Raw genomic sequence first — 13,236 nt, forward strand, 5'->3', positions numbered from 1 at the left:
GGAGGAGGGAGAGGCGGCCTCGGCCCAGGGAGGATGTAAGTGAGGAAAGAAGAGGAGGCCACCTTCTAGGCAAGAGGAACAGAGTGGGTGGCGGTGCGGAGGTGGGAACTTCATGGTCTGTTGGGAAAAAACAATAAAGAGGAGAGGCAGTGTGGGAGAGGGGAGGGGGTGGGCCCTGGAATGCCAGAGGAAGGGAAGACTTTCCTTCTGAAGAGGCTGAAGTTCTGAGGCCCCGCCAGGTCCACGTCTGAGCCCAGCATCCTGAGATCTCGGCTCGGCTGACCCCGTGGAACCACTGCTCTGTGTCTCCTGTACCTCCCTTCCCTCCCCTAGGACCATTTCCCCCCTTTGATTGCTCATTTTGGTGTTTCTTTAAGGGTGAAAGTGGGTTACCTGGGCAGCTGGGTCCTCCTGGCAAGCGGGGGACAGAGGGCGGAACAGGGCTTCCCGGGACCCAGGGGGAGCCCGGATCCAAAGGCCAGCCGGTGAGTGAGCCCCAGGGGAAGCACGTGTTCACACGCTCACATGCACACAAATACTCACCTTCACACGTGCACACACACAGACCCAGAAGCCACTGGCCTGCTCTGTGATGAGGGCAGAGCAAGATCCTCTCTGGGCACCAGATGCCGTGCTGCATCCGCAGAGCGGGGTGGGTGGGAGGAGGCTGAGAAATGAGATTGGAGTGGTCCCTTCAGAATGAGGAGAGGAGAATCACACCCACAACCCTAAATAGCCTTATATCTATTAAAGAAATTGAATCTATAGTTTAAAAAGCTTTCCTCAAAGAATACTCTGGGCTCAGATGACCTCACTGGTGAATTCTAGTGAATGTTTATGGAAGAAATAATACCAATTCTTCATAAACTCTTCCAGAAAATTGAAGAGGAAGGAATACTTCCCAACACGTTCCTTGAAACTAGCGTTACCCTGATGTCAAAGCCAGATAAAGACATTACAAGAAAATGAAACTACAGAGGCAGGCCAGGTGTATAGTGGTTAAGTTCACATGCTCTGCTTTGGTGGCCTGGGGTTCATGGGTTTGGATCCTGGGTGTGGACCTACACACCGCTTATCAAGCCATGCTGTGGCAGCATCCCACATACAGAATAGAGGAAGATTGGCACAGATGTTAGCTCAGCGACAATCTTCCTCAAGCAAAAAAAAAAGAGGAAGATTGGCAACAAATGTTAGCTCAGGGCCAATCTTCCTCACCAAAAAGAGAAAAAAAGAAAACTACAGATGAATATACCTCATAAATGTGCGTACAGACATTCTCAATACTATTTTAGAAAAATGAATCTAAGAATATATAAAAAGGATAGTACATAAAGATCAAGTGAGGTTTATCCCAGGAATGCAAGGAAGGTTTAACATTTGAAAATAAATCAGTATAATTAACCATATTAACAAACTAAAAAAAGAAAACCCATTTGATCCTCTCAGTTGGTGCAGGAAAAGCATTTGACAAAATCCAACTCTGTTTCTGATAATTCTCAACAAAGTTGGTATAGAAAAGAAATTCTTCAATTCAGTAAAGGGCATCCATGAAAGACCTATAATTGACCTCATACTTAATAGTGAATAACAGTTTTCTCCCCAAGAGCAGAAACAAGTCAAAGACATCTGTTCTCACCACTTCTATTCAGTATCGTACTGGCAATTCTAGCCAATGCAGTAAGGCAAGAAAAATGAATAAAAGGCACTCATATCAAAAAGGAAGAAGTGAAACTTTCCATTTGTAGATGAAATGATTGTCTATGTAGAAAATCCAATGGAACCTACATTGAAGCTGCTAGAATAAGTGAGTTTGGCAAGAAGGCAGGACACCAGCTCAAGAGGCACAAATGAATTGTATTTCTTTGCACCAGCAACAAGCAGTGGGAATTTGAACTCTGAAAAGCAGTGCTGTTTACAATAGCATAAAAATATGAAATACTCAGAGATACGTGTGACAATAGGTGTGCAAGACACGTGCACTGAGAAGGTACAAAGCATTGCTGGGAGCAAGTGAGGGGGACCTAAAAATGGAGGTTTTCACTCTACTTGTGGGTCAGAAGACTCAATATGGTTACAACGTCAGTTTTCCTCATATTGGTCTATGGATTCAACACAATCCCAGTCAAAATCCCATCAAACTTTTCTTGTAGAAAATAATAAGCTGATTCTAAAATTCATTTGGAAATTCGAAAGACTTAGAATAATCAAAACGACTTGGGAAGAGAAGAGCCCAATTGAACGACTCACAATAGTGGATTTCAAGACTTCATTCGAAGCTACAGCAATCGAGAAAGTATGGTAGTTCCATAAACATACGAATCGATCAAGGCAACAGAACAAAGAATCCGGAAACATATTCACACATATATGGCCAACCGATTTTTGACAAAGGTGCAACAGCATGTTAGTGGATATGGAATAGTCTTTTTTAGCAAATGGCGCCGGAACAATTAGATACCTCATTAATGTACAAAAATGAACACAACATGAACTACACATCTAAATGTAAAACCTAAGACGCTAAAACTTCTAGAAGAAAGCATAGAAGAAAATCTGTGAGACTTGGGTTATCCAAAGATTTCTTAGGTAGGACACCAAAAGTATGATCCACAAAGACAATTTGAAAAATTGGACTTCATCAAAATTTAAGACTTTTGCTCCTCACAGGACACTGTTGAGAGAATGAAAAGATAAGCAATATACTAGGAGAAAGCACAGATCATATTTCTTGTAAAGGATTTATATGTAGAATATACAGAAAACTCTCAAAACTCAATAAGAAAATAAGCAACCCAGTAAACAAATTGGGCAAAAGATTTGAATAGACACTTCAAAGAAGATATGCAGATGGCAAATAAGCACATGAAAAGGAGATCAATGTCATTAGGCAAATGCTCATTAAAACCACAATGAGATGCTACTACACACCTGTTAGAATGGTGAAAATTTTCTTTTCTTTTTCTTTTTTTTTTTTTTGGTGAGGAAGATTGGCCCTGATCTTAACATCTATTTCCAATCTTACTCTTTTTGCTAGAGGAAGATTATTGCCGAGCTAACATCTGTGTCAATCTTCCTCTATGTGGGATGCTGGCTCAGCATGGCTTGATGAGCAGTGTGTAGGTCCACACCTGGGATCCAAACCTGCAAACCCTGAGTCACTGAAGCAGAGGGTGTGAACTTACCCACTACGCCACTGGGCTGGTCCCTAGAATGCTGAAAATGTTAAAAGACTACCTATACCAAGTGTTGGCAAGGATGTGGAGCCACTGGAGCTCTCATACTCTGCTAATAGGAATGTAAAATGGTACAACTTTGGCAAACACTTGGGCAGCATCTTTAAAAGTTAAACATACACCTACCACATGGTCCAGACCTCTAGAATTGTTCGCACCTGATGTGAATCTACGCACTCCACAACACGGCCTCTGTGTGACTTTGAGCAAGTTCTTGCATCTCTGAGCCTCCGTTTCTTCCTCTGTGAAGAGGGTGTGTGCACCTCCCTGGGCTGATGGAGGAACCTGCACACCTGGTGGTTCACGCAGAGCACCTGGCACGTGGCTCGCCCTCAGGAATGGGGTTACTGTTATGGGGTCCTTCCTTCATAGAGCCTTTGGGGTCTGCGGGTTGGGAAGAGTCTGCAGATCCTTCCATTCTCTTCCTGGAACACCTAGGCCAGGAGATCCCGAGTGTTCTAGAACGTTCCTCATGGAATCCCTGGGCTGGCCTCCGCTTTCTCATCTGGCAGACGGCACAGGCTCCTGCCCCCTCAGCCAGGCTGACCTGGTGTCTAGTCTAAGCTGTTCCCGTCATCTGATTGCCCGCGGTGGGTGGCCAATGTCCCCGGGAGGCAGCAGGCCTGGGGGTCCTGGGTGACCAGCTAGGCACCCTTGTCCCGGCCCCACTCACCCCCTCTCATCCCTTTCTCCCCTCAGGGTGACTCCGGCGAGATGGGCTTCCCAGGAATGGCCGGCCTCTTCGGACCCAAGGTACCGATTCCCACTCCACCCAGTTCCTGTCGGGGTCCCGTCCACCCACCTACATGGTCATTTATTCATTCAACAAAGATTTCTGGAGCATTTACAATGTGGGCTGGAACACAGGCAGAGTCAAGCTTGAGTATCCTGCCCCGGGTGCTCACAGCCCCGCAGACCTGGGGTCTAAGCCCAGCTCCACAGTTTACCTGCTCTGTGCTGCAGGCAGGTCACTTGGTCTCCAAACCTCAGGTTCCTCGCCTGTGAAATGGGCTTGACAACGGTAGAGGTTTGCTGTAAGACCAGAGGCATATACACCGTGCGGCACCGGGCCTGCGCACTGGTGCTGCTTAATAGCGGTGGACATTTGTTACTCTCCCTGGGGTATCTCTGGGCAGGGAGGGCAAGTTGGCCAGACCCCAGGGGTGGTGGAACTGCTGGCGCCTTTACCAGCGGCCACCCACTCACAGACAGCGCTCCTCTGCCTCCCCAGGGCCCCCCTGGAGACATCGGCTTCAAAGGCATCCAGGGCCCTCGGGGGCCCCCTGGCCTGATGGTGAGTCCCCTCTCTCTCTGTCCCGGCCCAAAGCTGGCCAGCCACCTGCTGGGTGGGGGTGTGTCCTCCTCTTCCTGCTCCTTCAGCCTGGCGCCCCCCTCCGCCCGCAGTCCCCACTCCCTTGTCTATGCCGTGCCTGCCGGCTGGCCACCATCTTACCCCATTGCCTGCTCTCCTGTCTCCACTCTTGGACACCCCCCATCCCCCAAAGCACAGAGGAGGCTCAGGAGACGCATGGCCTGGTGCCTGCTTGAGGAGGTCTCCGTTCTGTTCCCTTGGGACACTCAGGCTGCCCTCGACCCTCCCGCCCCTGTGACTCTATTCCCTGGGCCCTGGGACGAGGACACAGACGCCCTTCTCTCTCCCTTAGGGAAAGGAGGGCATCATCGGGCCCCTTGGAATCCTGGGACCTTCAGGACGCCCGGTACGTGTGCAGGGGGTTGGCCAGACAGACTGCTGGGTTCCCTTTTCTGCCTGGCTCCAGATTGTCTCCGTGACCCAGGGCCGGTCTGAGCCTCAGTTTCCCCATCTGGGAAATGGGGCTTCCTCTCTGAGCCCTCGCTCACTGGGCTGTGGGTTTATTGCAGGGTCCGAAGGGCGACAAAGGCAGCCAAGGGGACTTGGTGAGTGGATGGAGGGACAGTGCTGCTGGGACTGGGGGAGGGATGGACTCTAGGAGTCGGGGGCTTAGCCCGGGTCCCCTAACTCTCTCTCCCCGCTTCTGTCTCCCTCCAGGGATTGCAAGGTCCGAGGGTGAGTGGGCTGGGGTGTGTGGGCTGGGTGGGGGGGGCAGTGGGAGGGGGTAGGGGCACTCTGGATTCCTGGACCTGTCTTCCCACTGGCACCTGTCTCTGCTGGGGGCCCAGTGTCCCAGGGTCTGAAGTTGGCTGGAGAAGGCCTGGGGTTGGGGAGATGGAACAATTTGGACCAGGGCCTCACTGTTTTTCTCTCCCTCCAGGGTCCTCCCGGCCCCCGAGGGCGGCCCGGCCCACCGGTAGGTGACTGTGTGTTTGGCGCCCCTGGGACTGCAGGGTAGGAGGCGGGGTCCTGTGAGGGAGCCCAGGGCTTTGCCAGCAGCCGCTTTTCTTGACCCTGACCTTATAGGACTTGAAAGCTTCTTAGAGCCCATAGACTTCTAGGAGAGTGGAGACCAGCCCCGGTGGGGCCAGGCCTCCGGGAGAGTGCAGACCAGCTTGGGGGGTCCTCTCTAGTCTCCTGGTGGCCCCGGGCCTCCAGCCCCCAGTCCCCATCACATCCTGAGCCAGCCTCTTCTTTTGCAGGGTCCTCCAGGAAGCCCCCTCCACTTTGTAAGTTGGAGAACATTCTCTTTTGCCTCCTTAGGGTAAGGCCTTGCGGGAAGGGGGTGGGTGTTTGGCAGCTGACCTCTCTGGCCATGGTGACTAGAACCCTAAGCTGGGCCCAGGGATGCACGTGTCCTTTGTCACTCCTTACGGGAGCCCTGGACCCAGGAGGACTCTCCAGCCGCTGGGCTCCCGGGTCGTGCCGGTGCACTCTTATAGACCAGCTGCTTGCTGAGGCTCTGAATAGGTTCTGGTACCAATTCCGGGGGCGGTGGGGTCCCCACACCAACAATCAAGTCTCAGGACATCAGCTGGGTGTCCTACAGTTTACAGTTCAACTCAACTCTGACACCACCCGGAGAGGAGAGAGCATCTGAGGGCACGATCGTTAAATCGCGGGCCTTTGGCGATGGATTCAGCCTCCAGACTCTGTCCCCTCCCTGGCGGGAAGTGGGGATGGGTCTGAAAGTTCCAACCCACTAATAACGTCATTGGCTCCCCAGGCTGCCAGCCCCCACCCCAAGGGCTTTCCAAAAATCGCCTCATTAGCATAACAAAAGACACTTCTGTCACTCTCATCACGGGAAATTCCAAGGGTTTACAGGGCTCTGTGCCAGGATCAGGTTCAAAGACCGAATATGTATTTCTTACTATAAATCGCACCATCACGGGGTCCCTCCAGCTCAGATTCTGAGTCCAACGGGGGTCGGGTGAGAGAGCAGATCAGGTCCCTGCGTCCCTGCCTGGTGGGTACCCGGCCCAAGCCCTCTGACGCGTCCGTCCCCATTCACCCCTGCGCCCCCGGCTGGCTGGGAGACTCAGGCCCACTGCGTTCCAGGGAGTGACCAAGGGGACAGAGTGAATGGAGAGGGGCCGTAGGAATCTCTGCTCTTCTTGTCTCAGATTCTTGCCGTCCCTGTCTGTCTGCGTCGCCCACACAAACGTTCCGACAGCCCTGGCCCTCTCTCAGCTCCCTTCCCGGGTCCTTATCAGTAAGAAAGCCGGCTACGGAATGTGAAGAGAGCCAGGAAAAAGCCTTGCCCTCTAAACGACGGAACATTAGAGGATTCTGAATAGTTTGAATGATAATTAATATATCAAGCGCTTGTAATATGCCAGACACCATTAGAAGTGCTTTCCGTGTATTAACTCCCTTCTTCCGACCGCTCTGAGAGAGGTTTATAATTGTGCCCATTGTCAAGATGGGGAAACTGAGGAAAAGGGGAGATTAAGCAGCTTGCCCAGTCAGCAAGATGCAGTCAGGAAGCAGCAAGGCTGAGATTTGAACTTGGGAAGTACCCCTGAACCCCAGCCCTGAAACCCCGTCCTGAGCTCCGCCTGCTGTCACCTTCTCTTCACTGTTTTTGTGGCAAGACTGCAGCTGTGCTTCTGGAAAGCCTGGAGCTAGGGCCCGAGGTGGAAGTGTACGTTAGACAATTGCAGTGCAAGCCGAAGGAGAGACGTGGGGACTGTGGGGGCATAGAGAGAGGGGGCCGCACCCAGCCTGGGGGCAGAAGCATCAGGACAGAGCCCCCATCACAGCTGACTGCTATAGGATGAGGGCAGGGCAGGGTTTCTCAGTTGTGGCACTACCGACATTTGGGACCGGATGATTCTTTGCTGGGAGTGACAGTCCTGGGCATTGCAGGATGTTTAGCAGCATCCCTGGCCTCTACTCACTAGAAGCCAGTACCACCCCTTCCTCCAGTTGTGACAGCCAAGAATGTCTCCAGATATTGCCAAAGGTCCCCTAGGGGGCAACATCGCCCCTGGTTGGGAACCACTGGAAAAGAAGAGCCGGATGGAGCATTGGCGGGAAGGAAGAGTGCTCCAGGCAAAACGGGTGCAGCATGTGCAAAGGCCCCGTGGCTAGTTAGAGCTTGGTGCTTGGGAATGTTGAAGTGTGATAGTGTGTCAGGTGCACAGAGCATCTGTGGGAGAGAAGAGAGGCAGGGTCAATGACCACAGCACTCAGGCTGGGTCTCGTAAAAACATTGAGGAATTTGGACTTAATCTGAAGGGCGATGGAGAGCTATGGAAGTGCCTGGAGAAAGGGATTGAAGGGTCAGCTCTGACTCCCTGCAAGAGGAGGAAGGACTGGGAACTCCAGAGGACATGTGACTTGGCCACACTCTCACCAGGGAAGGGGGGATGGGACAGCTCATGCTCAGACCCTGGGGCTCCTGCCTCGTGCATCTAGGGGGCCCTGGGGGGCCCTGAGGGGCCAGGATACACACCCTGTCTTCTCCTTGCACAGCAACAAGATGACCTTGGGGCAGCTTTCCAGACGTGGATGGACACGAATGGAGCACTGAGAGCAGAGGTACCACCAGGAGCCCTGCCCGCGTGGGATCTTTCCCAGGGAAACGGAAATAATGGCCCGCGTGTGGTCAGCGCCCTCCACGTGGCCCACACGGGGCGTTTCATAGCCGTTGGTGGCATCCCCCAACCACAGGCGCTCGGCATGGAGAGCGGCCAGTCCACCGCCACACGGCCGGTGCGAGCCAGCACGGGGCCAGAAACGGGCCCAGAGCCCTTTTGCTTTCCCGCCAGCCCTCTCAGGGGCTCAGAGCTCTTGCTGGCCTGAGTCAGGAGAGATGCTCATCCAGGCCCAGAGCCCACAGCAGCTTCCCGTGGTTCAGTCCCGCCAGCCTCCAGGAGCAGGAAGCTCACGGTCAGCCCGCACGGCTCTGCTCAGACCCTGGCCTGGGGCCAGCTCAGCTCCAAGACTCCAGGCTGAGAAAGCCCTCGGGTGTCCTCTAGCTGAGCTTCTGTCTGGAGTGCCCTTTGCTGCCTTGATTCCTTCCCGTGACGGGGAACTCACCACCCCCCAGCTCAGACCTCCTATAGACATTCCCATCTATTCCCTGAGCTGCATGCTAGGGAACATTGATGCCGAGTCGCTTCTCTAGGGCTCACAATCCAGGAAAGAGGACAGCATGCAAGGGCCCATTATCTTGCTTCCATCCAGGGAGATCAGAGGAAAGACCTCCACCGACCCCTTCTGGAGGGATTTGGCCCCTCCCTAGGGTCCTGCACACCCTGTCTGCCTCACTCATGGGGGCCTGCCCATCCGGCACTGGGGACCAGGCTGAGCCTTGCTCCTCAAGCCTCTAGACACCCCCCCCCCCCCCCCCCCCCCGCTCCATCCCTGGTCCCTACTTCTTTATCCATTACGTGGAGGCGGACCCACCCCTGTCCCACCCATGCCCCTGGGGATGCAGAGATGTCTCCCAAGTAGGGAGAACTTGGGGCTGTGGCAGCTTGGACCTCGGGCCGGGCTGGGACCTCAAGGGGCCGCTGGTCACCTCTCTCCTCACGACAGGGTTACAGCCATCCGGACCGGCTGGTGCTGGACCAGGGCGGGGAGATCTTTAAAACCTTACACTACCTCAGCAACCTCATCCAGAGCATTAAGACGCCCCTGGGCACCAAAGAGAACCCCGCCCGGGTCTGCCGGGACCTCATGGACTGCGAGCAGAAGATGGTGGATGGTATGAGGGCCTGTGGGGTCTGAAGAGAGGGCTTCCTGCCCCGGGGGTGGGGCGGGGCACGGACGGGGGAGCTCTGGAAGGAGCTGGGGGAGATGTAGCATTCAAATCTCAGCTCATCTGGGCCAAGTTTCTGTTGTTGAGGAGATAGGCACGTGGGCAGTCATTTATTCACTCAACAAACAGTCCCTGAGCCTCACAATATGCCAGGCCTTGCACTTGGGGTTATGGGGATATAGTGGGAAACATAGAAGGAGTGGTTCCACCCTTCCAGAGCCCACAGATCCACGAGCTGGGCACGACCATTTCAGTGCAACGAGACTAGAGTTTTGGCAGAAAAAACCCCTGAGGGACAGGAGGGGACCCGGGGGGGACCCCGTCATGGCTTCCCTGGCAAGCCAGGATTCCGCCCTTCTTGTCTGCACCTCGTCCAGCTCTCCTCTCTCTCTGTGAGCTCATGTGGTGCCGTGGGAGGACCACAAGCTTTGCAGACAGGCAGACCTGAGTCCAGTGTCAGCCCTGCCTCCGACCAGCTCTGTGAGCGGAGTCAAGCCACGGCCCCACCCCCCGAGCCGCTCTTCCCTCCACTGCAAAGGATGGTGGACTAGTGGCCGGTTGTCCCACCCTTTCAGCTGCGGGGCCTTTGGCTCCTTTGGAAGCCCAGTGGGGAAATCAGATGCCAGCAGAGGGGCCAGGCTGATGGGGTGGGAGCCCAGACTCCACCCTCCCCCCGCCAGCCCTAGGAGGATCATTGGCCTTGTGGAGAAACCCTTCAACTAGATGATCCCTAAGACCCTTGGGCAGGCGGCTCAGCCTCTCTCAACCTCAGCTGCTCCCTTTATGAAATGGACACTTCCCAGTAGCAACCTGGGCAAGTACGCAGCCACGTGGCCCCTGTGGGGGCTCTGCCAGTTGTGAGCTCTGCCCAAAGGGTTTCCTGCCATCTCTGTGGCCCGTGGAGTCTCTTTATGCTTCCCCTTCTCCAACTTTGCATCCAGCTGGGGCTCAGTGGGTGACAATGTGCGGGGTCCACCTGCAGAACCAAGCCCTGGGCTCCTCCCCACATACACACCCCTCCCCCACATCCCACGCTGCCTGCAGGTACCTACTGGGTGGATCCAAACCTTGGCTGCTCATCCGACACCATTGAAGTCTCCTGCAACTTCACACATGGTGGACAGACGTGTCTCAAACCCATCACGGCCTCCAAGGTACGTATCTGCTCCCCACCCCCCACCGGCTGGCCGGCTCTACCCCGACCCTGCCCTGGGCCACAGCCCACCCAAGTTTGGAGCCTTGACTGTCTTGCTGCATGGCCTTGGAGAAATCATCTCCTCTTTCGGAACCTCAGTTTCCTCATCTGTAAATTGAGGATAAATTGTTATAAATCTGTGGTTTCCAAACCCTTTCGAGTTGTACAATACTAATATTTCTTTCTTCAAATAGAACTTTCTGCCTAATATCTAAAACAGCCTAGTTGGCCAAGCTGGCCTGGCTTGGAGAACCATGAACCATCAGCACAAAATAAATCTGTGTGATGCTCTCCTGGGACAGGCTGGCGGAGCTGTGTGTGCAAATATTTAATGTTCAAAGCCTGCCTACCCTGTGCCTGTCTCTGGGCTGAGAATTTTAGGTAGCTCAGGGCAACTCAACAGTAAACCAAGGCAGGTGGCAGCAAGGGGGTGTAACCACCCCACCCAGGATACCCCCCCAGGGACTGTGGGTCTGCAGGTGCATGAAGTCCTCCGTGTGGGACGATCCAGGGAGAAGAGCAGCTGTGGCTGCAGGGGTGGTGCGGACCCAGAGTCCCTTTGCATCCCATCCTATCAGCCCCGCTGGGGAGGCTCGAGGAGGTGCCTTGTGATGACCGTGTCTGACCCAGGGTTTGAGAATCTCTAGGCAAGCCAGCAGGGCAACCAGTCTTTGTTGAGTTCCTACCATGTGCCGGGCACCGAGCCAGGTCCTGGGATTCAGCAGGAAACATGGGTCACGGTCCAGCAGGCCCTTTCTCCTCTGTTTCTGAGGTTTGGGGGCCACGTGGCAAACCCGCCCGGCAGAAGAGTGAGGTCACCATTGGCGCCTGGGTTGGCAGCGTGACTGCCCAGCCGGGTGGCCATCCCCATCAGGAACAATGAACCACTGTTGTGTGCCAGTCTCAGCCTATCAATAACCAATGTTGTGGTTGGACTGGCCCTTGTGGTTCTCACTATGATTGCAAGATGCCTTTCAGCAGTAACCATCAGGAAACTTTGAAAAAAATAAAGGTTTCTTATTCATAGGACCTGGGAATTACACAGCACACCTGGGGCCACAAAGTGAGGTCACACGTAGAGAGAGAGAAAGAGCACAGGCCCGGGGTTCTGCTTTTATTGGGGTTGAGGGCGGGGGCCTAGGGTTTTGCAGGCTCGCTCTTTACTGGTGAATTTAAAACATAAGAGTGGAAATTTAAAGTGCAGGAAGAGAAAAAACAAGTGGCCCAGATGGTGAGTTATTGAAATCAACCAAGATCCCTAAAACAAAGGAGCCTCAGGGTGGGAAGGTGCCTGGCTCTTTTCTAGTCTGTGGCTGGCCATGTGTTTATTCCAGATAGCTCATCTTGAAGTGGACGCCTCTTTGAAATGGACTCCTCAGCAATCAAAGCTTAAATCAAGCACTTACATTACAAAAAAGAGAAAACTCAACTGTCGGGGCTCACGCTACAGTCCACCCTGCGGGGTCGAGGCATCGGAGTCAATGATGAGACACTAACTGCCTGGGTAGCTGACATGCTGAAAGTCAGGGGTAGGGCATGTTGTAACCCAGGAAGTGCACATCTAAATAGGATTATAGTGGCAAATCCTGTAAAAATTATACAGGCAATAGTCTGAAATCTAGTCCATAGCCATAGTCCCAAATTTGAAGAGTCCGACAATGAAACTAAGTCAGTGATCTCAGGGGCCCTAGGAATCTGGTCAAAGTTGTGGGTAATATTGGGAAGTATTTTAACATCTTGGGTCCTCTGGTGTTAGTAAGTTTGAACCCATCCCGAGTCGGTAGATTGCTCCATGTCTCATTGAGCCAGTCTCTTAGCCCTGAGAATGGGTCACTTCAGTTAAAGGGCTGTGTCTCATTTCAGGAGGCAGTGATGTAAGTGGGTTCTCCAAGGTAAGCCTACATGGTGCAGGTAATCAAGTATTTAATAAGAGGCATTTCTATGGAAACAAAAGGAAACAAGCCCCAAAGGTTAATGATGGGAGCAGATTATAATCCCAGTTTCTGAGTTCTGAAGGCAGCCATTTGAGAAGATTTCTAGATGTTGGGCTCAAAGCATCTTCGGATGGAGTGAGGGCAGTCAGTGGCAATTGATAGATTTTCCTGGTCTACAGTTCGAATGTCTCTGGTGATCTTTCTGAGCGGCCCACCTGGCAACAGGCATGAAGATTATCATGTGTGAGCTGTTGTGGTGATTTCTCTGATGTTTCTATCAAGTTGTCCCACTTTAGCTTGCACAGCTTAGGGAAAAGGGCAATTTTAGTTCTCAATGATTCGAGGTCAGAAGGGTGGGAGAAAAATTGGAAACATTAATTCTTAGAGCTGTAACCAATATTGGAGGAAATGAGAATTCACCATCCAGTTCAGTTTACGGGTAGAAAACAAAACAAAGATAACTAACAGAACTAGAATCTAATATCCACAAGGGTGTATTATAGTTTCCATTGAAATACAATTTTTCTCTCTACAATCGCCCCCATTTCTTTGAAGATAACCACAGTAAGATGAATTTGCTTGCAAATTACGTTTAGTTTCAATAAACTTGGCCTGATTATTACGTAAGGACAGCAGGAATAGCGATTGATGATGCAAGCTCTTTTAAGTCTGCTTTGCTGGAACCTTTCTTAAGGAATCTCAGATTCACTTTGAAAAGCCTCTTTGAGGCT

At 52.7% G+C, this 13,236-nt stretch overlaps 1 protein-coding gene across 5 annotated transcripts in view; it reads left to right on the forward strand.

Annotated features, from left to right (window-relative positions):
- COL27A1 (collagen type XXVII alpha 1 chain) overlaps positions 1 to 13,236 on the forward strand; it is a 142,186-nt gene that overhangs the window by 121,024 nt on the left and 7,926 nt on the right. For all 5 annotated transcript variants that reach the window (XM_070596334.1, XM_070596333.1, XM_070596338.1 and 2 more), the window contains 11 exons: positions 378 to 485; positions 3,933 to 3,986; positions 4,465 to 4,527; positions 4,898 to 4,951; positions 5,115 to 5,150; positions 5,263 to 5,280; positions 5,486 to 5,521; positions 5,808 to 5,834; positions 8,086 to 8,151; positions 9,154 to 9,322; positions 10,421 to 10,530. In XM_070596334.1, the coding sequence (XP_070452435.1) occupies positions 378 to 485; positions 3,933 to 3,986; positions 4,465 to 4,527; positions 4,898 to 4,951; positions 5,115 to 5,150; positions 5,263 to 5,280; positions 5,486 to 5,521; positions 5,808 to 5,834; positions 8,086 to 8,151; positions 9,154 to 9,322; positions 10,421 to 10,530 (741 nt within the window). The remainder of the gene's footprint in view (positions 1 to 377; positions 486 to 3,932; positions 3,987 to 4,464; positions 4,528 to 4,897; positions 4,952 to 5,114; positions 5,151 to 5,262; positions 5,281 to 5,485; positions 5,522 to 5,807; positions 5,835 to 8,085; positions 8,152 to 9,153; positions 9,323 to 10,420; positions 10,531 to 13,236) is intronic.

Source organism: Equus przewalskii, chromosome 26, assembly GCF_037783145.1.
Source record: "Equus przewalskii isolate Varuska chromosome 26, EquPr2, whole genome shotgun sequence".
Classification (NCBI taxonomy): Eukaryota; Metazoa; Chordata; class Mammalia; order Perissodactyla; family Equidae; genus Equus; species Equus przewalskii.